This window comes from Tinamus guttatus, unplaced genomic scaffold (genome assembly GCF_059628265.1).
Source record: "Tinamus guttatus ecotype Peru unplaced genomic scaffold, ASM5962826v1 Tinamus_guttatus_pri_ptg000327l, whole genome shotgun sequence".
Classification (NCBI taxonomy): Eukaryota; Metazoa; Chordata; class Aves; order Tinamiformes; family Tinamidae; genus Tinamus; species Tinamus guttatus.
The window spans coordinates 8,571,967-8,599,336 of NW_028288861.1; the positions used below are offsets into that span (position 1 = coordinate 8,571,967).

General features: G+C 48.4%; 1 protein-coding gene across 1 annotated transcript in view; it reads left to right on the top strand.

Annotated features, from left to right (window-relative positions):
• Positions 1-2,030: 2,030 nt before the first annotated feature.
• Positions 2,031-27,370, top strand: part of FLVCR2 (FLVCR choline and putative heme transporter 2) — a 33,977-nt gene continuing 8,637 nt past the window's right edge. Inside the window, exons 1-5 of the mRNA XM_088529382.1 lie at positions 2,031-2,513; positions 14,182-14,323; positions 15,513-15,653; positions 20,489-20,556; positions 21,315-21,418. Coding sequence (XP_088385508.1) covers positions 2,031-2,513; positions 14,182-14,323; positions 15,513-15,653; positions 20,489-20,556; positions 21,315-21,418 — 938 coding nt within the window. The remainder of the gene's footprint in view (positions 2,514-14,181; positions 14,324-15,512; positions 15,654-20,488; positions 20,557-21,314; positions 21,419-27,370) is intronic.

Sequence of the window (27,370 nt, forward strand, 5' to 3'; positions counted from 1 at the left end):
TGAGATAAAAATAACTTTCAGTGGCCGAGGACTTCTTACATAAAGATATCGTGATAGCGGAAATCCAAAGGCAGCTGCTGTGTTGCTTGGGGAAGCAGGAGAGGTTTGTCTGAGTAGAAATCAATGCAATAATGGAGATAAGAAATGTGAAGGAAGGTTTATGTTTGTCCAGAAATTGGTGATTGATATGAAGGGATGATGAAAAGTTCATAGACCAAAACAATCCTGAAATCGGAGGAGCAGAGTTCTGGGGAAAATGTGAGCCTGCACATATGAAAAATACCTGGCTAATTGAATTTGTCATTGAGTAATTCTTGCAGATTCGAAGTTGCCTCTTTGTCCAACATTGACAGACTTGTCACTTGTCACTTGACAGACTTGTCACCAGAATCTGAGTGCTACTGTCATTCCTGTGCTTTTAGTGGGGTCTCTATTTTAGTCATTCTTGGTTTACTGATTGACTTCTCTGATTGCACTGAGACATCATCCGTGTGAACAAAAGGCTCCCTACTTGATGGTGTTCTGGTTTGCTATGGACTTTTCGTCCCCAAACCACTTTTCTGGCCCTTGCTTCTGTATTTTTCTGTCCTGATTGTTATTTATGGGGACTATGTTATCATTATGTTGTATCATCATAATGAGTTCCATGGGTGATGTCTGATATTCACTGCAAAGCTTTGGGCAGGTGATCAGAAGGACAGTAGAAAAAGTAGAAAAGGCTGTACCTCAACCATGAAGTGCTTTCAGCAGACAATATTGAGAAGGATGCACTGCTTTTGCCTTTTTCCAGTGGTGCTACTTGGCTATTCCACTGGGAAAACTCTGCAGCCTGGAAGAAGGAGACTAATTGAAGTCGAAAGTCCACAAACAAACAAAACAACAACAACAAAAACCAAGTAGGTACCAAGAATAGAGTTCTGTGAGGATACCCAGCAAGAAGCACTTAAAGGGACATTTGCTCTCCCAGGAATAATTTGTCCTAAGCTTTTTTGCTTGTATGGGAAATGAAGACACAGAGACACCAAAGCTGTGTCTCTGATTCTGGACCTGGCAATAGTCAGATGGATAACTTGCAGGCCGTTGTTAGTAACTTTTGATGAAGTTTTTTCACAAAGTAAATACAGGCCAAAGAAATGTCACTTTTTGGTTCTGTGCCCAAAGTCTTGTTTCAGGAACATGATAGGTCCTAGAGACAGGTCATCACACTTACTTTTTCAGTGAACTTTGAGCAGGTTGTTAAGTGCTGGAAGAGAACTGAACAATCGCATGCAGCCAAGTCCAGTTTCAAAGCATGGGACAAGGAATGTTCCTACAGCTCAGATAACACATTGTCAATTAAATGAACTATGGATCATAAGTGACCCTTACGCCGTGATCTCTCAGAGTGTGACAGGCTGCTACAGTAATTGGAAGAGATGAGCTGACACATTAACTGCAAGGTCCCTGTGAGGATGAAAAGAAATATCACTTAGGGCTGTTTTGCTTCAGTCCCTGACATGCTTTTTCACTTCACTACATGTTTTCATTCTGCAGTCTGCCACCTGTCATACAGAAATGCTGAAAGCTCAAATGAAAGCGCCCTCCCTAGATTTCTGCCCCGGCCAGGCACTGCACGCACTCGTGCAGCGCTTTCTTCCAAAGCACAGTCCAGGCTGAGGCTGGAGCCTGTCCATCACCTCAGCTTATCCACCGGCTGCTTGAACAGCGCACGCGGGTACCTGCCACCCTCGCCAGGCGCAAGGGGCCTGCTGTGCCCAGCGCTCGTCCCCAGGGCCAGGCCTCCACTGCTGCCCTTGGAGGCCTGCGTCTCTCGGGGCGCCGCTTTCAGCTCGGGCATTTTGCCCGCAAGGCGCCCGCAGGGCCGCGCGGCCACTACAGGCACCGCGGCGGCTGTTTTCGCCTGCGCTCCGCCCTCTCCTCCGGGCGCCCCGTGGCCGAGTTGTCCTCCCACCCCCGCAGCGGGCGGGACGGGGCGGAGGACGGCGGCGGCGCGGAGCTCCCGGCCAGGTGCTCGGCTGAGGCGGGCGGCCATGGGGCAGCGGGAGGGCTCGGCGGAGCGGGCGGCGGGCGCCGAGGTGCGGCTGTCGCGGCGGCGCTGGGCCGTGGTGCTGCTCTTCAGCAGCTACTCGCTGTGCAACGCCTTCCAGTGGATCCAGTACGGCAGCGTCAACAACGTCTTCGTGCGCTTCTACGGCGTGAGCACCTTCGCCATCGACTGGCTCTCCATGTGCTACATGCTCACCTACATCCCCCTGCTCTTCCCCGTCGCCTGGCTGCTGGACAAGCACGGCCTGCGCCCCATCGCCCTGGCCGGCTCGGCGCTCAACGGGCTGGGTGCCTGGGTGAAGCTGGGCAGCTTGAAGCCGCATCTCTTCGCTGTCACCGTGCTGGGGCAGGTGGTGTGCTCCGTGGCGCAGGTCTTCATCCTGGGCATGCCCTCGCGCATCGCTTCCGTCTGGTTCGGCCCCCAAGAGGTCTCCACCGCCTGCTCTCTCGCCGTCTTCGGGAACCAGGTGAGCAGCCCGCGTGGGCCCTGGGGTGCTGCGGGGCAAGAACCGCCAGCTCTGCCCAGGGGCCTGGAGACATGGGGCAGGAAACGGCTGGGCAAAGTGGGAGATATGCTGGGAGCTGAAGGAGGAGGGATGCTCCTGGGTTCAGCTGTGAGGTGACAGGGCAGGCAAGGGAGCAGGACCTAAGTCTCCAAACCAGGGAGCAGGATGGGTTTGGGCATGGCCCTCGCTTCGGGCAGGCTTTGGATTTGGTGTCTTCTCCAGCACCTTCCCAATTGCAGGTCTGTGAGTCGCTGGCCCAAGGATTTGACTTTAGAACAAGGGGATGGAGTGGAGGGGAATGAACACGGGGTGCTGAGAAGCATGCTGGAGTGCCAGGGTCCCGCAGCCCCCAGAGCTGCAGCTGTATCAGGCTTTGACAGTGTGATATTCCCAAAAGAGCAAAGCCTGTCTCCTGAAAGGGATAGGTGTCGCCAGGCCCTGTGGATAGAGAACTTGAACGTTTTTTTTACCTCTTACAAATCAGATACTAAATGTCCAGTTTTTGCTTTGAACAGAAGCAAATGTTCCATCAAGCAGGGACAAGGTAAGCTCCCTGGACACTCTTGTATCGAGGCAGGGCAGGGAGGCCAGTGACCCACATCCGTTCGAGCTGTAACGTTGGTGCCGTGTGGCAGAAAGCAGGTAGACTGAGAGTGGGGCAGCATGGAAAAGGGAGGGGAGTGCAGCAGGGCAACGGCTGCTCTGTGATGCTGACACTGAAGGCAGAGGGAAGGAGACCTTGGCACTGGCTGCCGGGCTGGACCTGTGCCCCTCACTGCTTGCAAGATCCCATGTTCTCAGCTAAAGAAACCTCCGCTGCCCTGGGCTGCGGGTGCCGCTCAGGTTTGAGTGGCTTGCGGTTCAGGCAGTTTGCAAAGAACCGATATTCCTCGTAGATAACTCTGTGTACAGGTGGTTTGAGGTCCGCTTCCCCACACTCTGGGCTTAGGTACTCGCTTAGGTACTGCTGGGCAAGAAGTGAATTGCTCAGAGATTGTATTCGAGGATCTGAAATTTGCAGAACAGTGTTAGGAAGAAAGGCAGACTCCCAGTGTTAATCTTGGTAATCTTTTGGAAAGAGAAAACATACTTATCTTTCTCTGAGTGAATCTAATATTTTCATTCTTATCACCCAGGCTAATGAGCTGTGTTTTTTTTTTTTTTTTTAAGGTGTTTTAAGTGAATCTTTAGATCAGGAGGCATTTAACTTGGCATGAGTACCCTGCTGATTTAAAGTAAATAAGTAACTGAGCGTTTTGCTTTCTTTTTTAAAAATTTATCCAGATGGAGTTACTCAACAGTGTGTGCAAGAAATCCAAACAATGATTTTTTTAGACCATGCTGCGTGTGTATGTGCCATCCTCATCGTCCTGAAAGGAGTGCTTTAGTCCAACAGTTGTGAAAGGCAAACTTTGGCTAAACATTTTGTTCACCAAATGTGAACTGTGACTGCTCTGGGGGTTGAAGTGACATGGCAATAAGACCTCAGGTCAGTATACAGCACTTGTATTTTATGTCCAGACTTTGTTTCTGGAGGATCAGAGAAGTCTGAAGTGGCAAAGACTGAAGGCAGGACATATTCCACAGCAAAAGACCTATTCATTTATTTCCCATAATCAGTCTTGAGCTACACAATTAAAGTTCATTATATGCATGAAAAAGAGCTACTTTGTTTAGCAGTGATGCTGGGTAGGGGGAAGAAACAGAGGCTCTTTTTTTTTTTTTTTCTCCCTGACTCTGTATTTAGAAGGCTGTATTTTAGGGAGTGATGGCAAAGTGTAATACAGTGGTTTTGTAATTGCAGTATGCCGTTATGGCAAATTAGTCCCTACACTCATCCCTCTACAACGTTTTGAATTTTCCTTTCCTGGCCATCTCGCTTAGTTTCAGTCTGAATTACAGCCCCTCCAGGTGGAAAATTCCATCGTAGATACTGCAGGTTGCCACATGGTAATGTCCTTATCTATTAGGAAATACAACCTGTTAGTTGGAAGAGCAGCGCAGGGTCACCGCTTGTCTGTGTGTAGTATCTGCCGCCTTACGCCCTGTGCACGCCGTAGCTGGAGGCAGGGCTGTCCTGAGGGAGCCCTGTCCCCTGCAGTGATGACTGCTCTGGATGCTGCTGCTGCTGCTTGCTCCCCTCCCAGGTTAGCCCCAAAGAGTAAATCTTCGAATCAGATGAACTAGGTGAGATGTTAAATATCATAAAAATCCCAGTAGAGGATATCAGATTCTCCTCACTTTATTCTGATCGTGTTGTGTTTGCTGTGTTATCTGGAGCAACAGGAGAGGTTAGACTGACCACCCTGGAGTAGATGCTGGAGAGTTCCTAGAAGTGAAGAGTGTGGACACCTGCAGAAGAGGCTATCACATTCCCTTGCCTATTCACTGTTGGTTTAAATTTCTCTTACATTCCCTTGTTTTAATAGCAAAATGCATAGACTGTTCTATTCTTTTTCCATGTCCCCGTAAGTGCAATTATAGGTAGGGTATATAATGGAGTTTACTTGCAAGCAGATACTTTAGCATTAAAATTTTAATGTTACTAAAATATTACCAGCACTTCATTGTTTTGAAATACCAGGAATAACCTTTACGTACTTAAAGAAGTTGAAGTTTTAGGGTTAGGAAATAGAAAAGTATTTTGCATAATTGGCTAATGACCATCAGATATGTTTGAATTTCTGGGGAATTTGGCTAATGTACTTCAGAAATGTTGTTCTTGGTAGCACATCTGTTTGGATATCAGCTGTGCTGGATGAGGAATTTGGTTCTAGAGACCTAAAGTCTCTAGACATGTCAAAAAGGTGGATTGTGCTATTTCTGTCTCGGTGTGTTGATTTATCAGTAGGTGAAATGCTTGGAGTGGTGGTTCTAACCTAGCAGGTTGCAGCAAATCAGCTTTAATATTTCTTATATCAAAAGAGAAGATGGTTGAGTCATTTTTTCCTCGTAACATGTAACAACAGAGGCCTGCAGTGCAAAGAAATATTGCCCTGAGGTCTGAGTGTTGTCAAGATTGTGGGCTGTCAGGGTAGCAGGCTTTGCCCCTTTCTTTAAAATGAGCTTTTCTGTCCTTTAGGGTGATTGGCAAGAAGGCCAGTCGGATCCTGGCCTGCATCAGGAGGAGCGTTGTCAGCAGGTCGAGGGAGGGGATCCTTCCCCTCTACTCAGCCCTGGTGAGGCCGCACCTGGAGTATTGTGTGCAGTTCTGAGCTCCCCAGTACAAGAGGGACATGGAGCTTCTATAGAGGGTCCAGCGTAGAGCCACGAAGATGATTAAGGGACTGGGGCATCTATCTTATGAGGAAAGACTAAGCGAGCTGGGCCTGTTTAGTCTGGAGAAGAGAAGGCTGAGAGGAGATTTGAACAACATGTTCAAGTACCTGAGGGGTGACTGTAGGGAGGATGGGGCCAGGCTCTTTTCCGTAGTGGCCAGTGACAGAACGAGGGGTAATGGGTACAAGTTGAAACACAGGAAGTTCCATTTCCATGTGAGGAAGAACTTCTTTACTGTGAGGGTGACAGAGCCCTGAACAGGCTGCCCAGAGAGGTGGTGGTGTTTCCTTCTCTGCAAATCTTCCAAATCCACCTGGATGCCACCCTGTGCCACGTGCTCGAGGTGACCCTGCTTGTGCAGGGGAGTTGGACTAGGTGATCTCTAGAGATCCCTTCCAACCTCAACCATTCTGTGATTCTGTGAATGAAGATCGTGCCGTAACATGACGGAGCTAATGCTTTGGTGGGGATATTTAGTTCATGGGTTAGATTCATGAGGCTTTCTGAAATGGATAGGCTTCAGCCTGATATTGAGATTCTTTGGCCCTTGGTTTGAGCTCCTGTGGCACGTGCTGGTCTGCTGTGCTGGAGTCAGAGCTGCTTCTGTCTCCTTGCTGCACCTCCCTGTTGTCACCTGAGAAGTAAATTGCATCAGCAGCACCCAGAGACAACTCTGATGAGTGTTGTACAGAGGCAATGGAGAAGCCTTTCTGTTTCTGTGACTTTGTCTTACTTTGCCACCTGTGTGGGGCTAAACATCCTCTGTTTCTGGCTCTTGCCATTCTAACAAAAGAGAAAGAAACAGCTGATGCTCTTGGAGCTGAAGCAGCAGGAATGCGGGAATATCTGTCTTCTGTGATTTTGACTCTTGTTTTTTAGCAGTCGAAGGTGTTTATGGGGACTGGGAGGAAAGAATACTTCAGCTTCATGTTCATCTCTGTGGGGAAGATGATGGGACAGCTTGCTTACTTTCAGGTGGGGCTTGTCCTCATTCTGACACAGCCAGGATGTTGCTGCCTTTCATCGAGACAATTCGGGACTTCCATAGCAGAAGCAGCTTGAGGCAGAACTTGTAGGTGCTCTCTGGAGACTGTTGGGAGAGCTGGTCTAGCAGTGATTAGCTGGTGACTCTTGAAATGGAGAATCAGGATGAGATTCAGGGATATGCGCTCTCTCCTGGTAGATCCTTTTCTCCTGTTCTGAATTGGGAGAAGGAGGGGGCAGGGGGTGCCGAGGTCATTTGTGAGAAATCAAGTCTGTGACGTGTGTGTGTGTGCGGTGGCTTCCGTGCCGCGAAGGCTGCGGTACCAGCTGTGCCGTGCGCGTGTGGCTGCTTCATGCCTCACTCCTGCTGCTGTTCTGTAGCTTTTGCCCTTCGGAAAAGCCAACATCTGAAAGTCTTAAGTGTTGTGCAAATGGAGCAGGTCTCAGGCAATTCCTCTTTCCAAGCAGACCTCTCTCTCTCTATATATATATATTTTGTCCCTTCTCCTCAGATGAGATGGGTCCCTGTTAGAATAAGGACAGGTGCCTTGCTTCCTTGACATGAGCTGGGCTTCCTGGGAGTTTAGCTGCTAGAGGAGAGGAGATTTTCTCGAAGGGCTGAGCGGAGCGACCAGTGGCAGTGATTTGACGTGGCGGCCTCCAGGCCTGGCTCCGCGTCCCTGTGGATCACTCGGATCACAGGGAGCGCTCTGTGGCTGGCTGGCCGAGGGCCTGGGCACTGAGCACGGCACGAGGCTGTGCTGACCAAACAGCAACGTGGCTTTCCCAGGAATGCTGAGGTTTCTATAAATGGGTTCTCGCTTCTCAGCCACATGCCAAAGGCAGCTTGCCCTCCTCCCTCGCAAAGGCGGCTGTTTTGCAGGGTATGTGCTGAGGAAGTTGCAAGGGAGTTGAATGAATGACTGCAATGTTTCCGCTGGGAGGGGCTGCCTTGTGGCATCCTCAGCTCCTGCCCTGCGGGATCCTCAGAGACTGGCGGTGTTGTCACTCTACTAGGTCCTTGGCCAAAGTATTATTTCCCCACTGAGGACTCCAGCAGTTGCTGAGGTAGATCCTGGGACTGAACCCCTTCTTCTGCTTTACTGTCTTTATCTCCAATTTGCCTGCCTTGCATTTCTCTCTCAGAAAACTGGGAGAAGGTACATTCAGGGCTGAAGAACCCTGGATGAATTCCATAGAGCAGCAATTTTCATTATATGTCACTGCTTCATGCTAAACAGTACGAGAAGATGATGCCACAAAACCAGAAGCATGATGAGGAAGGGAATTTATTTATAGAAAAGTTGTGAGTGTGCAACTGCAGTTGAAGAAATACACTATTTCCCACATCACTGGAAGAGATAAAAGATCCCAGGCCCTAGTTTGTTTCTTTACAAGATCAGGATTCAGTTTTTCCTCTCAGAAATGAAAGGGAAGTGAAGAGCAACTTAAGTCCTTTCCACTTCCTAGATCCCTGCAAGAAAGGTGAGTATGCTCTGGTTTGCAAATGTGCTAGTATTTTCACTTACTGTTTTTTCAATAGGCTTTTATGGATTTTAGTATTGCTATCAGTATTCTCTTTTCTTTGCTTGAAAGAATAATATCGAGTTTTTGAGGGATGTCTTTTTACTTCTAGCAGTGTTCTTTTTAACTATGATTTTTTTTGTGTGTGTGTTCTAAGATCTTTTGATAATACTCCTACGCTCTTCAGAGCTTCTGATGCTGCATCTTTATGCAGTCTTAATGCACCCTGCATTACGAACTTGCCTGGCTAGCAAGTAGGGAGCAAGGTGGGTCCCAGTGCCCTCCACTGTGTCTGTACATCTGCCCTCCGCACCCCGAGACACACAATTTCTTTGGCTTCTCTTTTTAAATTTCGTTTTAACAATTTTCCCTCTTTTTAAGTGGTTCCTTCTTTAAATACACTCTAGTTAGTTGGAGGATTTTTGGGGGCTGCTGAATTTGAGTGCGGTGCACAACCATTTGGTAAGATTGATTGTAGTCATACTGTGCTGCTCTAGGCCTCAGTTAGGAATTGTGCCGCCTCTTACAGGTTCTCAGCAGAAAAGAGTATTTATGGAATCTAAATATGCAGTCTCTGCATCATCACTGTCATGATGTTTACTTAGCCTGCAATGGCATTGCTGAAGAGTCTCACCTTGCTGTGTTTTTTTATTTTTATTTTTTTGAATACTTTTCACTCATCATTTCTGGTTTGGTGGTCTCCCAATCAATATTCTTGCTTACATACGGTTTTTGTTTTTTTTTTTAGCTTCTGTATTTCTTCTGTTGCTTATTTTTATTCAAATAGAGACCCTCTCCTCTGTCAATCAACACGTACAATTTTTATGCTGATGTTGTGCTACTTATCTTCCTTCAATGGATTCTTAGTTGAGACATCTTAAGTCTGATGTCTCATTTTTTCCATTTCAAGACTGCATATATATTTATACCAGCATATTAGCCATTTGCTCTTGGTTTTGTCGTCTGCTCTTGTTTACACTTAAATCTCCAGTCTCTTGTTATAGGAGACTGCTCTTTGACCAAATTCAGGTAGGAAACACATTCTTTCTATCTTTTCTCTAACATCACACCAGAGTCGGTCGTTTGCTGAGTGTGCTCTGCTGTAGATCTTGGCTTCCCTGGCACTCTGTCCAAAGATTTCCCCAAGCATTTTTCTAGAGAAAGAGCCGCACTGGTTCCTGAGGAGGAGGGAGTTCTGGAGATCGCGACAGAGTTGCGTGTCATACGTGGGTGGGTAGGCTATCGTGTTGTAGGCTGAATTATGTGCTGGGTTTGAGAAGCTAGAACCTGTTTGCATAGGTCTTGGAGATCTTCCTGCCTGTACAAAGACTGGAAATGCTAATTTATATGGCAGTGAAAAGGACTGCATTATGAACCCTGCTGTGTGATGTATGGAGGGTAGCACAGGTTGTTACAGAGCTGGTTTTCTTTTTACTTTGCCTCATTTTCCCAGCCCTGATGTGGGAGGTTTAGAGAAGGAGAATATTTCTTTTCCATTGTCTGAGGAAGCCTTTACGTTTCTGGATATTTAAATGCTGATCTGGTCACTCGCCTGCTGAGAATCAAACTAAAAATCTCCTGAGGAGGTGTAACACACCTGCTCTGCAATGCTCATATGGTTGAGAGCTTGTCCTAGCTGCTGAAAATGCTGTGGGATTCTTCTGATCCTTCTCTAAGCTTTAAGAAATGCTTAAAGGATATAAGGCGTTTTTTGCTTGTTTGTTTGTTTGTTTTTTTTGAGGGGGGACTGGGACAGTGAAGACAGAACATCCTTTTATGGTTAGAAAGCCGTACAAAGCATGTACCAGCCTCTGAAAAGACAACGGGAGTGTTCCAGATTGCTGAGTAAATCTATGTCCCTTTGCACAGACAGTAACTATTGAACTTCCCAGAAAAAAGATTTCTGACTGACTTTCAAAAGAGATTTGCAATACTCTTGCTGCTAGATACATTAGCTATATCCTTTCTCAGACAGGGAAAAATAGAGACCTGAAAAGAAGTAGTTTTGTCTGTGGTCCCAGGAAAACCCCTTGCAGAGATCAGACTAGAGCACTGGTCTCTCCTTTCCTGTACTTGTTTTGCTGTGGTTCAGCAACTCATCTGAATAGCAAGTGACTGGAGGGACTAAAATATGTTTTTCTGGACTCATGAAACCACAGCAGAAAGCCCAGAAACAAGAACTGTAGGAGTCTAGTCCTCGATCTTCCATGTGAGGGCTCTGAATGCGCTATGAGCCTCTGCTGAGATTACGATCTTCCATCTCTACAGTAAGTAAAAGTCAGGTCCTCCTGTCAACTTCTCTGCTTTTGGGAGTGTTCAACAGTTGATCTTAAGGCGGGATGAGACCTGGGGTTGGCTGCTTGTGTTTACTGAGCTGCTGAGAATCCATTTCCCCCAGTGAAGAGCGGAAGAAACGGAGCCTCTGGCGTTCAGGCTGCGTGGGAGCTCCTGGCGCGTCCGGGACAAGCCCTGGCAGGTCAGGTGCCCGTGTCAGTGTTAGCGGCAGAATGAGATGAGGCTGTGGGCAACATCACAGCTTCTGGGCTGGGTCTAAGCTGTAAAGCTTTTTACCCTGTTGCTACATACACTCAGAGGCTACCAAGAGCAAATTTACCATCTTCCTCTAGTGTTTTTTTCTAAGAATAAAACTTTGATAAGACAAAGGAGCAATTTCCGGGAAGGGATTTACAGACCTTGTCTGGGAAAGAGAGGGTGGGACCTGATTGCCCTTGATATGTTAGGCCTGGTCAAACTCTTCTCCAGATCAAGAAAGAGCAGTGTCGAGAGGGTTTCCTCAAAGGCTGCAGCTTTTGGGAATGCTCAGGAAAGAGCACCGAAGCCTGCTGTGGCCATGTCCTGGACTGAGGAGGCAAACTGGAGCAACAAGGCCAGCTGTTCCTGCAAGCCAGCCAAAATAAGCTTGTTACGGAGACAAAAAAAGGCTTTTGCCCTGTATGTGTGTTCTCTGAGCATCTGGATTTGCTGTAGTTGCCTTTTCTGTGAAACCACAGGCTTGTTTCTGTTGTACAGAGAACTGGGAGCTGTTGTAAGTTAATGAAGACTTGAACATAATGTCTTGAAGCTGATCGTTGTGCTTGCTGGGAGAGAGGTGAGGCTTCCCGGTGGGCAGCAGTGCAGGTGAGAACAGATGGACAGGCCATGTCTCAACACGACAGCCTCTGGCAAGTTCAGTCCTGCCTCCGAGGCTCTCTGGCACTTAGGAAGGCTTGAGAAACCTTGCTGGTGAACAGCTATGGGACACTGTGGTCTCTGAAGTTCTCTTAAGCTCCTTCTTGCCCTGAGTTACTACTGGGGACAACGCAACTTGTGACTGTCTTCATTTGTCTATCACTTCATTTGTCTATCACATTGTCTATCACTGAGTGTTGTTCTTGTTCCTGTGAGTGCCCTGGACTGGCACGTCAGATCTATAATCTCCTGGTGACTATTTCTGCTGGGTTCCTGTGATGTCCCAGCGCTGACAAGAGGCTCAACACCGCTGTCTGTTGCTATCCCCATGTGTCCCCTTGTAGGGTACTGTGTGGCCTCAGAGGAGATAGCCAGAAATGTTTGAAGGTTACTCATTTGTAAACTAAATAGGGTCTCTGAATCTAGCAGATAACTGTGTATGTCTTTTTGAGTCATAAGCATTTCCAAACTCCACTAACTGGAAGGAGAAAGAGGGAGCTTGTGGAGATTTTTTGGGGGGCTAGGTAGCATGAACCAATTTTTATCCCAGCCACCATATGTGGCACTTGAAACATCTCGAAACATTTGTTCTATGGTGTTGATCCTTGCAAGAGTAGGTCTTCCAGAATGAATTTGTCAATATCCAAGAAATTTGAAATACAATAGTGAAAGCACGAAGTGTTTTTTGTTGAAAAAAATCCAAGTGATATGTCTAAGCTTGTGCCTGGGGTACTGGCCTCCTGCGTCATTGTATTCCTAGGAGTAATTTAGCAGTCATTTATGAGCAATGTAGTCCTTTTTTTCCATGGTCCTTGCTTTTCTTAGTATAGAATAAGGCCAGTGATGCTATTTAACCCTTTCTAGGGACTATGAAAGCACAGAGCAATACAGAGCCCTTGTGTAGGGCAGCAGTTGGCTAACAGTGCAGTCTTTCTGATGTCCAGGGGTCAGGGATGGATGAAGCAGAATCCAGTCCCCTGTCCTAAGGCTGTAGGTCATGCTGGTGCTGATGGATTACTATCTACCTCACATTTCCTATAGGGAAATTGCAAGAGCTGTGGGCTTTGTTTCAATGTTTTCTCACTTCCATGTTTTGTATACTCTTATCTTCTCCTTTAGTGTAGGGATGAGGGGAATGGTTTTGCAGAGGCTGCATTGCTGTAGCATGAATAACCAGCATGGGTGTGAAAATGGAGGAATATTTCTTGTTGCTGGTCTGGGTTGGGCCAGTTAGCATTGCACCAGCACTGTTTGTGCTTTTCTAGCTCCAGGCAAATGGTGTGGTCTCCAGAGGAGATTTGGAAATCTTTGCTTCAGGCAGACATGAGGATGGCTGTATCACTTGTCTGGCATCTCTGTCTCTTTCTTCTCTTTCCTTCCACCTAGTGGAAGTTTATGTGTGTCCTTTGTTACTGTCCATGATGACAACATTTGGCTTCAGCTAGGAAATGAAAAAAAAATGAAGGATATTGGAAAGCAAAAACTGGTTTTGGCCCAAATAGGGGAAAGTGTGCAGAAAACTGCTGAGATGAGCAACAGTTCAGCTTGAGTATGGCCCTTTCTCTGATGTCCGAGGGGTTTGGAAGTGCTGAGAAAGGCCAGAGCAGCAGGTAAATACACTGCTTGGGAGCTGAATGGTGATTGCAGCACACCTGCCAATAGTGAAACCTAGAGAAAGATGTGGCTTTTGTAGAGTACCCTCTGAAAAGAGGGCTGTACTCCTAAGCATCAGAGTGACTGTTTCTTCTCTCTCCCTTTTGAGGGTGACAGTGAAGCTCTGTGCCACTGTTAGTCCCACTCGCCGCTGTGACCAAGCCTGCACTGCTGCAGCCGCCTTCCCTTCTGGAGAACCTGCCGTGGGGGGAAGAGCTGTCGTGCCCTCCCTGGAGCGCGCGCGGCTGCCGCAGGAGCTCCGCCGTGGGCATGGGGCCTGCTTGGCACAGCAGACATGGGAGCTGCACGGTGTCTTCCTGCAGGTCCAAAGGGGCAGCTCTCAAATCCTATCACACAATCTCAGGGTTAGTGTGTGTGTCTCGGTGCTTCTTTGGCTCTTACCCTGACCTTGGTTTTTCTAGGCTCTCTTGGTTCAGTGCAGAAAGTGTGATTACTAACACAATAAGATTCTCCTTCAGAGAGGGCCCTTTAGGGAAGGGTGGCCTAAAGCAGTCGAGCCAGACTGCCATCTCACTAGTCAGGAGCAGGCAGCCTTTATGCCAGTCCTTACTCTTGTCCATCTGGAAGACAGTAGATTGACTCAATGCATCAACCTAGCAAGAAAGCATGGTATAAATTTCGTGCTCTCATTTTCCGGTAATTTAGCTCCTTAAAAAATGGCAGATTATCAGTTGATCAGTTGAGCACTGGAACAGATGCAAAACCAGCTGTTGGATGTGTGTGTGGGTAGGAACATGCATGTGGTAGAACATGGGAAGCAAGACCTCCACTTTGCTGAACGAAATTGTTAAATTTTCTCAAGCCTATTGTAACACCCTGCCTTGGACATCCTGATAATTGTCATCTCTCTTACAGTCTGCTAGTTGTGGGTAGCTGGCTTTTATCTCAAACTTACTGGGTTGTTAAGGTGATTGAACTTGGAGTAAGCTCAGCCAAGCTCTTAATGCCTCTGTGTGTGTCCCCCTTCTTTCCTGCTCAGCTTGGAATTGCCCTGGGCTTTCTGGTCCCTCCCGTTCTGGTTCCCAATGTGGAAGATGAGGAGAAGCTGGCCTACCACATCAGCATCATGTTCTTCATGACAGCAGGGGTGGCAACAGCCCTCTTCATCCTAGTTGTCATAGGTAAGAAGGAGGGAACTTGCATGGAAATTTGGTGGAGCTGAGAACATCAGCCTGTGTGTGAAGGGCCTGTGTGCTAGAAAATTGGGCCAAGGGGAATCATCTGGCAATGTGTCCCAGCACACAGCTGTCCGTGTTGTGTAAGACTACATTTTGCTCCTCCAGCCCTTGCTGAAAGGGACATGTAGGAGGAGTGCAGAGAATGGTGAGCAAGCCTGCCAAATCTTTGATTATATCCTTTGCTGATGTAAAACTCTGACATGAGTAAGTCCTTTGAAAGGCAGCCTTAGAAACCTTTCCACTTTGTACCTGCCAACAGGGTGCTGGATCTTGCATCACACCTTGGGCTGGTTTACCTCTTAAGGGTAAAGGAAAGGAGGCGAGTAATATGGCATCACAGGGACGTGCTGTTCCCAGGGAAAGAAAAAGGAAAACAGTTTTGAGTGAAGGGAAGAAAGCATTAAGGGAAGTAATAGGATCCTGGAGGTGCAATTATGTCATTCAGCACATGAAGTAGCAGCCAGATGTTTGGCATGAAAGATAGAAATACTCACCAGAGAGCAGGGCTGGTCTGCTGGGCCCTGTGATTTTTTTCATGGGCCCCTCTTGCTGTCTTGTTCATGTCATCTGGTGGCTGAGTCAGATGGAGAATTTAAAGATCCTGGGGTAGGGCTGTCTAGCATCCAATACAGCAGCATCACCTATTACTAGGATTTCTGAATGCTACTGTAGTGCTAATTGGAGACATCAGAGAGCTTGAGCATACTAAGAAGAGCCAGGCCTGAAGTAAAAGCTGGCATAGGTCAGTGCTCTCTAAGCACTGGGCATGGAGGGCACGGGGCCACTTTTGTCTGCTTGTTTTTCCCATTCCCATTTGTGTCTCTAGACACTGCAGCTGGTAGTCCATTTTCATACAGACCAAGACACTATTAGTCCTGCAAACTCTCATGCTGCTGCCACAGACAGGCTACACAAAGTGCTGACCAAAGGCAAGGTGTTTTCCAATAGTAGGAGTTGCTGCTAGAGGAACCCTGCTCTGTCCTGTTCTGGATACGTTTGTGCACCGACTTTAAGGACAGTTATATTTTGCACGTTTGGTTTTACTAGCCTAGTCCCTTGCATGGCTCTCCCCTCTGTGCGTGCCCTGGCTTCACGGTGCACTGTTACAAGTACGTCTATTCTGTGTTTCCAGTGTTCAAGGAGAAGCCTCCACACCCTCCGAGCCAAGCTCAGGCCTTGATACAGTCGAGACCACCGGAGGAATATTCCTACGTGCGATCGATCCTCCGCCTGCTCCGCAACACCAACTTTATGCTGCTCATGGTCACTTACGGTAAGGGCTAGCCACTCTCCACGCAATCCTCATGGCCAGTCATGCTTAGCTTCTCCCTCCCTCTCTGTGCTGTGCTAATGCTGCAAGAGGCCTGGGTTGTTCCAGGGAAACATAAGAGGTTGTCCTGCCATGGACCAGGGGTCCTTGTGGCCCAGCAGTCTGTCCTACACTGGCCCCAAGCAAACGCCTAGGGAAGAAGCAGATAGAGGGCAGATGCACTGCACGTCATTCCTCCAGTCCATTTGCTGTTCATGGGATTTTCTCTGCTTGCTGTTTTCATTTTTTCTTCCCCCAGTAAGTTAGTAAGTTGCAGTGTACTAGTTGAGGTCCTTATCTGAGAAAGTTCTAGTCCTGTGTCTGAGTGTAATTCACTGTCCTGTTAGAACGCATACCAAAAGATGGTAACCTTCTCAAGAGAAGTGTGTGGCAGGCAGGCATCCTGGTGGAGGTCATGTGGTATGTGTAGGTACAGAACCTGCACTGGCTTCTTTGGAAATCTCCATGAAAAATGGGAGGGGGAGATTGGGGACCAGTTGGGCTTGCTGTTTGCTTCTCTTTCTTCAGCAGTCTTGGTCTGCATCTCTGAGGGCAGTGGGATGTGCTGCATAAGTTTCTGATGCTGAATTGTCACATAGAGACATGTTTTAAAAGTTATGTTATTTTTTCTCTTAGCTGAGGCAGGGAATGTATTTTCTACCTATGCCCCAATAGGCTGTACTGTAGCCAGTTAGTCCACAGGGAATTCTGTCCCTACATCCTATGTACTAGCTGTGGAAGTGCCACAGGAGCAAAGACAAATAGTGGTTAAAGTCCTGCCAGCAGCTGTGCCCAAAGGAGCATGTGGGTGAATATTCATGTTGTAGAAAGTGAGATCATGGCTTTGTGTCTGCTGAGGGTGCTAACGGTGGTGGAAATACTTTACAGTGCGATAACATCCTAGGTATGCCCCTCTCAGATCACCTTAAAACTCCAGTTTTGCATCGCAGCTGCCTTTTTTTTTTTCCACAGCACTTGATGCCCTTTGAGAAAGTGGAGATAGAAAAAAACTGTTGGAGGCAGGTAGCTGGACTTTGTCATCTGCTCCCTTCATGCTTATGATTTGGGGTAAAGAGAGGGGAAGATGTTAGTTCTCAAAGGGGTGAGCAGGTTCTGGAGCAGAAAAGAGAGCTGTCAGTATGAAGAGCATGTTTAGAATCTGATCTCCCTGGGATAATTCCTCCCTGGCAGTTACAAAGGGATGTAGAAAAGCCGTTGAGCAACGGATAATTCAGCCTCTCTTCCTTCTGGTCTGTGTGTTTGTGCTGTTCCTCTCTGCCTCAGCTTCATGTTAGTCTCCAACTTGACATTTAGGCATCTGGCAGCAAAGATGGTGATTGATAAAGCAATGAAACTTTTCTTTTCTTTTTCCTCCCAAGTCTGACTTTAAAATAGAGACAGCTTTCTACTCGACTTAAAAGCTATGTTGACCAAGATTTAGGAAATCTGCAGCCATGTGCATGCAGCTGAATCATCCTCCCCAGCCAACACAGGTATCTGTAGTTTCTCTTATTTTATTAGTGGAGCGAGTGTTGGGCATCAAAGGCAAAAGCTGCTGCTACCTCCTCTTCCTGCTAGCTGCTGCTACCTTCCTTCCTCAGTGAGGCCAGGTCAGAAAGGGTCTGCATACCTCTAAGGCAGAATACTTTTATCAGTGGTTGCCAAACTCTCTTCCTGTGCTAAGGCTTGCAGTGCTGGAAACATTGATGACACAGGGTTGGTGTGTGAGCTCTCTCTCAGGAAAACCTTCACACTGCCTTTTCCCTAAGGTTTCTAATATTGCTTCCATAGGGCTGAGGCATGACACAGAATGGGTATTTATTAGAAAATCTGAATTTACTGAGTTGGGCTCTGTACTGGAACTACAGGTTGCTACAGTGAGGCAGCAGTGAAGAGATGGTAAAACCTCTGTGAAAGAGTGGTAAAGTGGAGTCATAAGTGGGCTCCAAGGAGACAACATTTGGTGAGGTGATGGAGTAGTGAGGAGGAGGCAGGACAATGAGATCCTTGTCCTGGAGCATGATGAGAGCAAGGAAGAGGAATACCAGCAATCTGGCGGGTAGATGGCAGATGCTTAGCTACAGGAGAAGTAGGTTTTAGTCCAGGTGTTAATAGGGGCTCTTTTGGAGCCTTCAGGAATAAACTTCCCCTTTCTGGTTTCTGTAAAACAGAAGAGACACTACAGAGGAGGTCTCAAATATGTTCTTAGGCAGCACACTGCAAGTAAGCTGTAGTATCTAAATAATGAAGCAGATGCTGCTGCACATTTGGATATCCTGTTCCCAGCTACTAGTGCTGTTTTTCTCATCTGTGCAGGTAAGTGGGCATAGTCTCAGTGGAAAGGTCCCTTGTCTCTTTTAGAGGCATTCAAACAGCTGGCTATAATTCATGGAGAGATTTCACTGAGCAACTGTGACATGTGAAATGCCTATAACTTTTGCTAGCCCTCACAAATGCAAATCTGGCACATTGTCTTGATTCTCAGAATATTTTGTCTGACTTCGGTGCCAGGTGCTGCCGCCAACTCTACATCCCTTTCTGCCCAGCTTGGGAGCAGAGACCCTTCTTTTTCCTGGAAATCGCCTGCAGCACAGAGCCTCTGTGGAGCTGGCAGACTGACAGCAGGCTCAGCTGCCACAGCCGAGTCTGGCTGTCCCCACAAAGCTGCTGTCCTCTTGGCTGGATGAGAAGCAGAGAAACACAGATGACTGGTCTGTGTTTGTGCCCAGCTTTGAGGGGAAGTGCTAGTGGGTAGAGTGAATGTGTGATCTTTCACATTCCCACATCCTGGCACTGCAGTTTGTGGAGTGTCTCATAGTCACAAAATGGTTGAGGTTGGAAGGGACCTTTAGAGATCACCTAGTCCAAACCCCCTGCTCCAGCAGGCACCTACAGCATGTGGCACAGGGTGGCATCCAGGCGGGTTTTGAGGATTTCCAGAGGAGGAGACTCCCCAACCTCTCTAGGCTGCCTATTCCAGGGCTCTGTCACGCTCACAGTAAAGAAGCTCTTCCTCACATGGAGGTGGAACTTCCTGCTTCAAGCTGGTGCAGTGATGGAGTTGGGAGAGAGCTCTTCTACACTCTTCTTGGCTGCCTTGCCGTAGTGAGCTGTTGGGAAGAGCAGGCTTGCACTGCCAGCCTACAAGGCTGCTGAGGTTTGTTCTGCCTCCTCTCAGGCTGTTGGCCCTACTGGAGCTCCGCTTACCGGGTAGTTTTTGGGAAGGTTCACATACAGAGTGTGTCACTGGGCTTACCAGCCTCTCCTGTGCCCTCCTGGCACATGCCCTCAGGGCAGAGACTGTTGCTGCAGCCATGACCTTGTGGAATTGCTTGTCTGAGTTGTTCTTTTGTTGTGTGCACGTTGCTGCCGTGCTGTTGAGCAAGCTCTGCGTGGTGTCATCAGGAATGGCGTGTGAAGGAAGTATAATCTCCCCCCACCCGTTAATCTTGCGCCCCCTCACAGTCCTGTGTCTAAGACAGTGACTGTCTTACTGTCCTACGGAGGGGGTGGGCTGGGTGCAAGACTGCTCAGGGCTTCAGGCCTGGAGGAGACTTATCTCTGAGCTGGAGCTACTGCTCAGAGTTTTGTTCCCTCTGACAAAGCTCTGCCTGCTAAACTGTACTTCTCTATCATGTACTGCAATATTCCTGCTTTTAGATGAGGTTGGAAGAAGAAAAATGGAAAGCAGGAACTTGACATGTATCTGGGCTGTAGAATTTCAGGCATTTGAGCCAGATTTTTAAACATATGCCTCCTTCTGGAGACGTATGGGCTGCTGGTAGTGAAATCTCCCTCCCCACGCAGTATCACTGAAGCCTTATAGAGAAACCAACTGCAAATGTAAATGACTTTCTGAGAAGAAAGTTGAGCCAGCTGTTACAGGCCTCATCCACCTGGGGAAGGTTTCTCAGTATCACCCAAGGTGCGAGGATAGTTGTTGCAGTACTGCTCCTGCAGCGCCCATATGCATGTTCTCATCTACCAGAGCAAAGCTCTTGTGTGTGCAAGAGGAAACTTGATGAAAGTTGCGCATATGCTGGAACAGTGTCTGAATAAGACTTGACCAGTATCACCCCAACGGTTTCCATTTTCACCTTGGGTGATACTGAGAAACCTTCACCAGGTGGCTGAGGAGTATAACAGTCGCTCTAACTTCCCTTTCAGAAAGATAATTACTTTCACAGTTTTTTTTCCAGACTTCAGTGATATTCTGTAAAAGGCAAGACTTTTTCCATGCAGACACATGCTCCAGGTGCCTGATGCACTCTGTCAGCTCAGCTCCTACTCCTTCTGGTGTCTCTTGGCCTGGAAGGATGTTCTTTGCAGGCTGTCAGGAGAGCGAGTGCTGTTGGGTTTTTCTTTGGGAAGAAACTTCCCAGGTCACTGGCACTAATGTTAGCTGAGGCAGGTGCTTTGTGATTTTTTTTTCCCTGGCAGAGATGGAGGAGAAAACTGCATCTCTAAAGATGGGTCTTGCTGTGTGTGTGGGAAGGGTTGAGATGCCATGTGAGTCCTGCAAAATCTTAGTTCTAGAAATGTGTGCAGCCTCTCCGCTGGCTGCTCAGGTAAGAACAATCCTGAGGCTGCAGGCAGCCCCTCCTGAGGGTTGAGGTCTGGCTGTCCTCGGTCTGTATTTCTTCCAGTAAGCTGAGTCCAATCAGGTTGGACAGCTGCCGTGGTGCTCTGCAGCCTTGTTCTGAATCAAGTATCTTGCTGCATTTCTACCCTGTCACTACTACTGCAAGAAGGAAGTCGTAGCAGGCTCTGAATGTGCTGCATTTTTATCCCCTCCATAGGTTTGAATACAGGGTGCTTCTACTCCCTGTCCACTCTGCTGAACCGCATGGTGATCCAGCACTACCCAGTAAGTGCCGCTGGCCCTCGGGGCTCTCTGCTTGCCGTTGTCCGGAGCCAGCTGCCAAAGGAGAGTCTGTGAGCACCCCAGTGCTGTGGGGCTCCTGGCTGCCTCTGGCATGAGTTAGCTGGCTAGAGTACTGGTTTCCTTTGGTCTCTACAGCACCCCATTCAAGAGCTGGTGAGCAGTGACACCTCCTCTGTACCTGCAGTGACAGTGTTTTCCTTAGAGAAGTTCTCTAGACGTTGCCTCTGCCCTGTTCCAAGCAGCAATTCCCTTTGGGGTGTCTGCACCTGGGACTGCTCACACTAGCACACTTGTGGCAGGAGGGTGGGATACCACTGCAGTTGGACTTCTCTAATGCCTGCTGCTGGGACTGAGTGACAGTGAGCTCATAGTTGGTCCCAGTGTTTCCCAGCAGATCTGATATAAATTCTGATGGCAGGCCACAAGTTTTGAGAGGAGATACCCTAAATCCTACAAGCACCTGTTCACTTTGGTGATGAGTGCTCACCTTTCCCCTGGGCTGGCTCAGGAAGAAATGCCAAACCACTTCTCTTTGAAGGCTGGAATAGGGTGCTGCATTGACTCATGCTTGGCCCAAAAGATCCTTTGCAAACTCTAGTTTTGATTAGCATGTTACCAGCAGAAGACATGGATGGGGGGAGGCAGCTTTGGTGTCTCTTCCTGTCTGGGTTCTCTGCACTTTGCTTGCTTTTGGCTATGACTTGGCTCCTGCGTTTGTGTGTGTATGTGTCTTATCACAGGGGGAGGAGGTGAATGCTGGCAGGATTGGACTCACCATTGTACTCTCGGGCATGGTTGGGGCCCTGATCTCCGGCATCTGGTTGGATAGAACCAAAACCTACAAGTAAGTCCCTTGCTTGCCTCTCTGCCCCTGGTGACTATGTTCTGCCTCTGTTCTGTGAGAGGAACAAGCCTGCGTGGATTCAGCTCTGCTCCCCAGGAATGAATTGCTGGGAGGAATTTGCAGGAAAGGGAAACAGGGTTCTTCTAAACCTAGATAGTGTTAAGTGAAACTCAGAGCAGTGCGTTGGTCTGTGCTAGGCCAATACAAGGTCTGGTTCTGGTGCTTCCTTTTCCCAGCAGGTTTGCAGGCTGGAGGAGTTGATTCATCAATGTGTGTGTTGGCTCTTTCTGCTGTCTGTTTTGCTGGGTTTTGGGTTGGCCTGAGACGAGAGTTTTAGTGTTGGTATGTGAACTCCCCCTATGTCATACTGACAGAAGTTTAGCTGTTGTGATTGAGGTTGTTGAGAGGGAGCTGAGACCTCGGGAGAGGTGCCTGGGGGTAGAGAAGAGAAGGAGCAGCCTGTCTGAGCAGGGAAGATGTGGGCTGCCAAGGAGGGGTCTCTGAGGTTTGCTGATAGGGATTGTCTGGGCTATGCAAGTGGGGTGGCACTTCCCTTCCAGGCAGATGGAGCAAGGCAGAGTTCCCGTGTGCCAGCCTGTGGGCACCTTGCCTGTCAAGGTGGCCATGAGAGCGGTGTGCTGCCGTGTCCTGAGGTGGCTCTGGCTGAGTTCTTGCCAGCTCCTAGTAGAACAGGGGGAGATACAGCCCAGTAGCTGCTTTGTCAGGGCTGAGAGAGTTCTTGGCACAGGCAAAGTCAAGACTAGGCCATTTCTGTGCCCTTACAGTCTGGCTTCTGTGAATCTCTGTGCTAGTTAATGAAAGCACCATTGAATGTGGTGCCCAGAGGCCTCCTGAGAGAGCGAGGTGCTGTGTCCAGGGCATGGGTGCAGGGCATGCGGTGAGGCGGTGTGGGCTCTGCTGCCCCTGGGCTCTCAGAGCAGACTGGCCAGCACACCCTGCCACCCTCTGCAGGGAGGCGGCTCGGGGTCCTGCATCTCTGCCAGCCCCAGGAACTCGTGTGACCCTCACAAGACTCCCTGGGTCCTTGTCCCCTAGACCTCCACAGGGTGTCCTCGGGGATGAAGGGTGCCTGTGATGCCTTATGGCGGGATTTGTGTTAAGAGTTTTTCACTGTGCCACTGGCTTTGAGAACTGCGCTAACCTCCTCTCTGAGCAGGTCAGGGAGGATAGGGCTTTACTGCAGGAATAAGTGATAAATCGGCACCTTTGTCTGAAGGACAAAGGCAGCTTCAATGTCCTTCCCTTCCAGCAGCTTTTCACCTGGGGGAGCCCCTCTGCTTTTGCTCTAGCTGGTAGCTTGGGCCAGAAAAGCGATGTCTCGTGGTGGGGAGTTCAGGTGACTCTGACCAGCTGTGGGCTTGCGGCTACTGGAGACCTCTGGCCCTAGCTGTCAAGTCCGGGGATCATGACAAGGAGAAAGGGGCCTGTCTGACAAGATGGAGTAGTGGAGGAGGGCTCCCGAGGTGCCCAGGAACTGCAGCAGATGACTGATAAAGAGCCCTGCAGGTCGCTGGCTGCTGTTTCTAGATCGTTGCATGCAGGTGAGTGCTTCTCTCTTGGCAGCTCGGAGAAGTGGAAACTCAGCTGCTGTGAACCGCACAGGCCAGCGGCGCGATGCAGAACGTCTCTTTCTGACCTGGGGCTAGTGCTAAGGGGGCCTTCCCAGACTCTGCTGCAGCACATGGTCTTCCTGGCTCTCCCTGAGGCAAGCCAGGGTGCAGCATGAGGGCTCAGGAGCTTTGTGGCTCCCTAGCCAGAGCTGGGCTTGTAGCATGGGGGAAAAATAGTTCTGGGTTTGTTCCAAGGCCTCTGTTTGCTTGAAAGGACCATGCAGGTGGACAGAGCTGACTGAGTGTACAGAAAAGTAGGGTTATGTCACCCATAGAATTTACCCTATAGACTCCAGGAGGTATTTTGGGACTAGATATAGCCTTATATGACGAAAAATTCTGCTAAGAATTTCTTCTCCATTGCAGCCCACTAAGTGGATTTCTATGGAACTCGCAATATTTTTCTGAATGCTACATAATCTTTATTTAGTCTCATTTAAAAGTCTATTTAAAAAAACTACCAGAATGCCAGATGTTCTAAGTAGATCCCCCCCCCTTCCCTTCACCATTCAGAGTATCAGGAATATAATGATGAGCACATGAAAATCAGGAAGGAAAGATGTCAAGTATGTTTTTTTTAGACAGCTTATAGAGAGGAGAGGGGGGAGACAGAGAGGTAGGCTGGCTGATGAATAGGCTACAGCTGTGACTGAGTGGAGCAGGGGGAGATTAATAACACGAGGTTTTGCAGAGCTTTATATACATGTTTGTGGGATTATTATTTTTTAAGTGTCCCGTCATCAGTTCCTTGAAGGGGTGAGGCTGTGCTTGTGAAAGCCAGTTGGGCTTTCCCTATCTCCTGTGCTTGGGCACCATATGGCCTTGCAGTCTTGCTTTTATTTGGCAGACAAGTCCCTGCAGCAGCCCCTGTACTGTTCTTATTTTTGGAATTAACAGGCACATATTTGGCCCACACAGATACATGGGTTATGTTGTGATGGGAGAACTGTCCCAAAACTCAGGCCACCCTTGGTGGGATTGTTTTTTGACAGCAGGTCACCTCTAGAATAACACGGTTTTGACATTAAGTTACATGGGCCTCCCTGTGCACCTTTGAGTTCCTGCCTGAGGGAAAGGGCTGACAGCTGGAGGCTGCTGATTTGCCTTGGCTGTCCTCGTACTTACAAGGAGTCTAGCCTGGAAACAGGGATTTAGGAACTGGATTAGTCAACGCTCCTCTCTGAATATGCTTTGCTTTTAAAGGGCGGTGTACAGATGGCAGAGGGCCTAGCTGCTTCCAGACAGCTGCTTTCTGCTGTTATCTCTGCACTTCAGGATTTCAGAGGTGTCCATCTCTCCCCATTGACTAGACACAGGACCTTAAGCACTGTTTTATACTTTAAGTGTGTATGACCATGAAATGTTTAAAATCTGGGAGAGGGAAGGAAAATGTGGGTAGTGGCGAATGGGGTAGTAGTTTTTTTTTGTGTGTGTGTGTTTAAAAGAATCCTAGGCTGGCCTGAGTTTTAGGCCTTCTTGTGGCAGCCTTTCCCAAGCTAGTCCCTGGGTAGTGGATGTGCCTCTGCCCCCTTCTGCCCTATCTCTTCTTTTGCAAATATTTTACCAAGGCTGTCCTCTTCTGTGCCCTTCATACAGAAAAAAAGTGACAGAAAACTGACTGCACAGGGATGTGGGGCATGAAGACCAAACTAGCCCTCCAATTCTTTCCTTTTCTAGAACCTGACCCCACAGTGTCCTCAACAGTGAGATCCTTCTGGGAGTATGGGGACGAGGCATATCCGGGGTCTCGTGCAGCTGGGACATGCTGCACTCATGGTAAAGCCTGTGAAGGCTGCCCGTCCCCCCAGCCTGCACAGCAGAGAGCACTGGAGCTGCACGTAACATCCTCGTGAGCAGCTACGCTGGGCACCTGGTTGTGGCCTCCCACCTTCCCCTTCTTCATCTGTTGCTTTTGTTCAGCCCCTCTTCCTGTGGATGTTGCTTGTCTCTAGTGTTTTCCCAGCTCTGCTCCCCTGTGAGCTTGGGCCTGTCCCCTTGCCTTTCCTTGCCGCAGGGATCTGATGGGCCACTGCTGGGCTGGGCCTGGCCCTGCCTGTGTTTTGCTCTGCAGCTGCCGCTGGCGTTGGCTGAACAGTGAGAGCTGTGCTATCCTTTTCGGTCCTTCTTGCTCCCCGCTGGTGCTCTGCCTGGCTGGCTTTCTCCTCCCAGGGTCCCTTTCTCACAGCCCTTTGTGCGGACTCTTTAATGTGCCTCTTAAAGAGGGCAAGGAATGTGACTGGGAGGAGATGAATGTCAGGGCAGCTTAGGGTCACCAAAGTGACAAGTGTGTCAGCTCCTTCACAGTCCTCCCTCTGGTTCTGCCGTAGAGGCTTGGCAGCTGTAGCACCACCTGCCTCCGTGGTGGTGCTCTGGGCTCCTTTCCTAGACCCTAGAGTACAGAGATAGTTTAACCCATGTTGTCCTAAGGTGATACAGCAAAATGCATAATTTTGGCCATGTACTCTACAGGGCATCTTTTCAGGGAGGCTGGCTGCACTTCTTCCAGGTGGTGGTAATTATCAAGCCCTGTTGGGTTATCAGCCCTGACAGGTTGCCCAGAGCACCAAGATTTTATGCAAATGCCTTCTTGTTCCTTCATGTCTTTCTGTTCCCATAAGACCCAGATGGTTATGGTAGATGAGTTTTCAAGCAAAAGTAGGCATTTTTCAGTAGTCTTGCTGTGCTCTGACTAGTGAGCACGGTGGCAAGGGCCATCCCTGAGAAACATCCTTCCTCATCTTGCCTCCCCATGCTTCAGTAGCTGTTTGTGACTTGGTCAAACCCTGTGCTTGTGTGCGAAACTTTGGGTCTTGCTTGGACAACAGGGCAGAAAATGTCCTTTTTGTGTTTTGTTTTGTCATAAATGGTGTTCTCACTGAAGCAGGTGCTTGCTAAAGTCAGGTTTAGCAGAAGTCTACCCGTGTGCTTGATAACTGGTTCATGCAGCAGGAGCTGCATCCAGAGCTCCCTGTACAAGTCCCAAATAGGGGTCCTGCTTTAGGGCGCTTGCTGGAGTGTATTTGCAGTGCTCAACCTGCAGCCCTTGTCCTTCACAAAGGGCATCCAGTTTGATTTGTCTTACTGGAGCCTAATGACTGAGGGAAGTGGGTAAGCAAGGAGTTTGCAGCCTCTGCAAGTGAGCTAATGCACAGCAGAAGTACCCATGGCAAGGTGGAGTACAACTCTGCATTTTTTTTCCCCCACCTAATCCTGCAATTCCCGCAGAGATCACCACTAGCTTAAACCTGTGAGAGAGGCCTACTCTAGTTCTCAGCAGGGAGTTGCATGTTCTGGGAACTTCTCTGTTGCAGCTTGACTAATGACACCACCTCAGTGTGAAACAAGGTCCTCGCCACATCTGGTCACTAGCTCATCATCTTTGCCCTGGACTGGAGGAGCAAAGCACAAGCGCAGGCAGCTGTGAAGACGGTGTGTTTCATATGCAACCTCCCTTGAATGTTTGAACCATAAACCCAGGAAATGGGGCAAGATTGTGGGGCTGCCTGAGAACTCTGCACTGAGACCAAAACTAATGGGAGATGGGAGGAGACTGAACAAAACCTGTCTCTAGACACAATATCAAATGTCCTTGCTGACAGAGACTAAGCTTCTCAGGGTCAGAGCTCCTTCATCCAGGCTTGCACTGTGTAGTGTGTGTTTTAGCACTGATTTCTGTGTATTTTGGAGACTCTTTTCTGTGGAAACAGCATCCAGTTCAATGTTGGTCTGTGCAGCCCAGGGAGATGGAGAATCAACCTTGACCTTTTGCAGTCAGCTCTTCTCCTCCAGGGCTGTTCTGTGCCAGGGGATAGGAGGCACGAGGACTCGGGGTGGGGGGGAGGATATCTAAGGAACTCCATAGTGGGCAGAGAAAGGCTTTTACTGCCTGTCCTTCACCACATGGGCTGCTCTCTAACCCCTCTCTTGGTCAGTCCTTCATATTATCTTCTGTAGCCTTCAGGCTATGTGCCAGTCTTGTAGCAGTCTCTGTAGTGGGTCACACTACACTACACTAGAAGAAACCCCTTTATGCTACCCTTAGAGGTGTTTTTTTATCCACAAAAGTACTGGAAAAACATGTTAAAGCTATGTAGCATTGGAGGTTAAGGGATTTGCCTACTCCTTTTCTTTAAAAACAAAAATAGAAAAAACACCTTACTTGTCAGTGAAAAATTTAATGTATTGAAAGTCTAAATAATGTATCTTTTGAATCTTTATAAGCATGAATCAGAAGTTGAAGTCTGAAGTTAGCTTCTTAAACTTGTATTTGACTAAGAAATTACTTAGGGGCATGAGTTTTGCTGTCGGCAATCCAGCATTG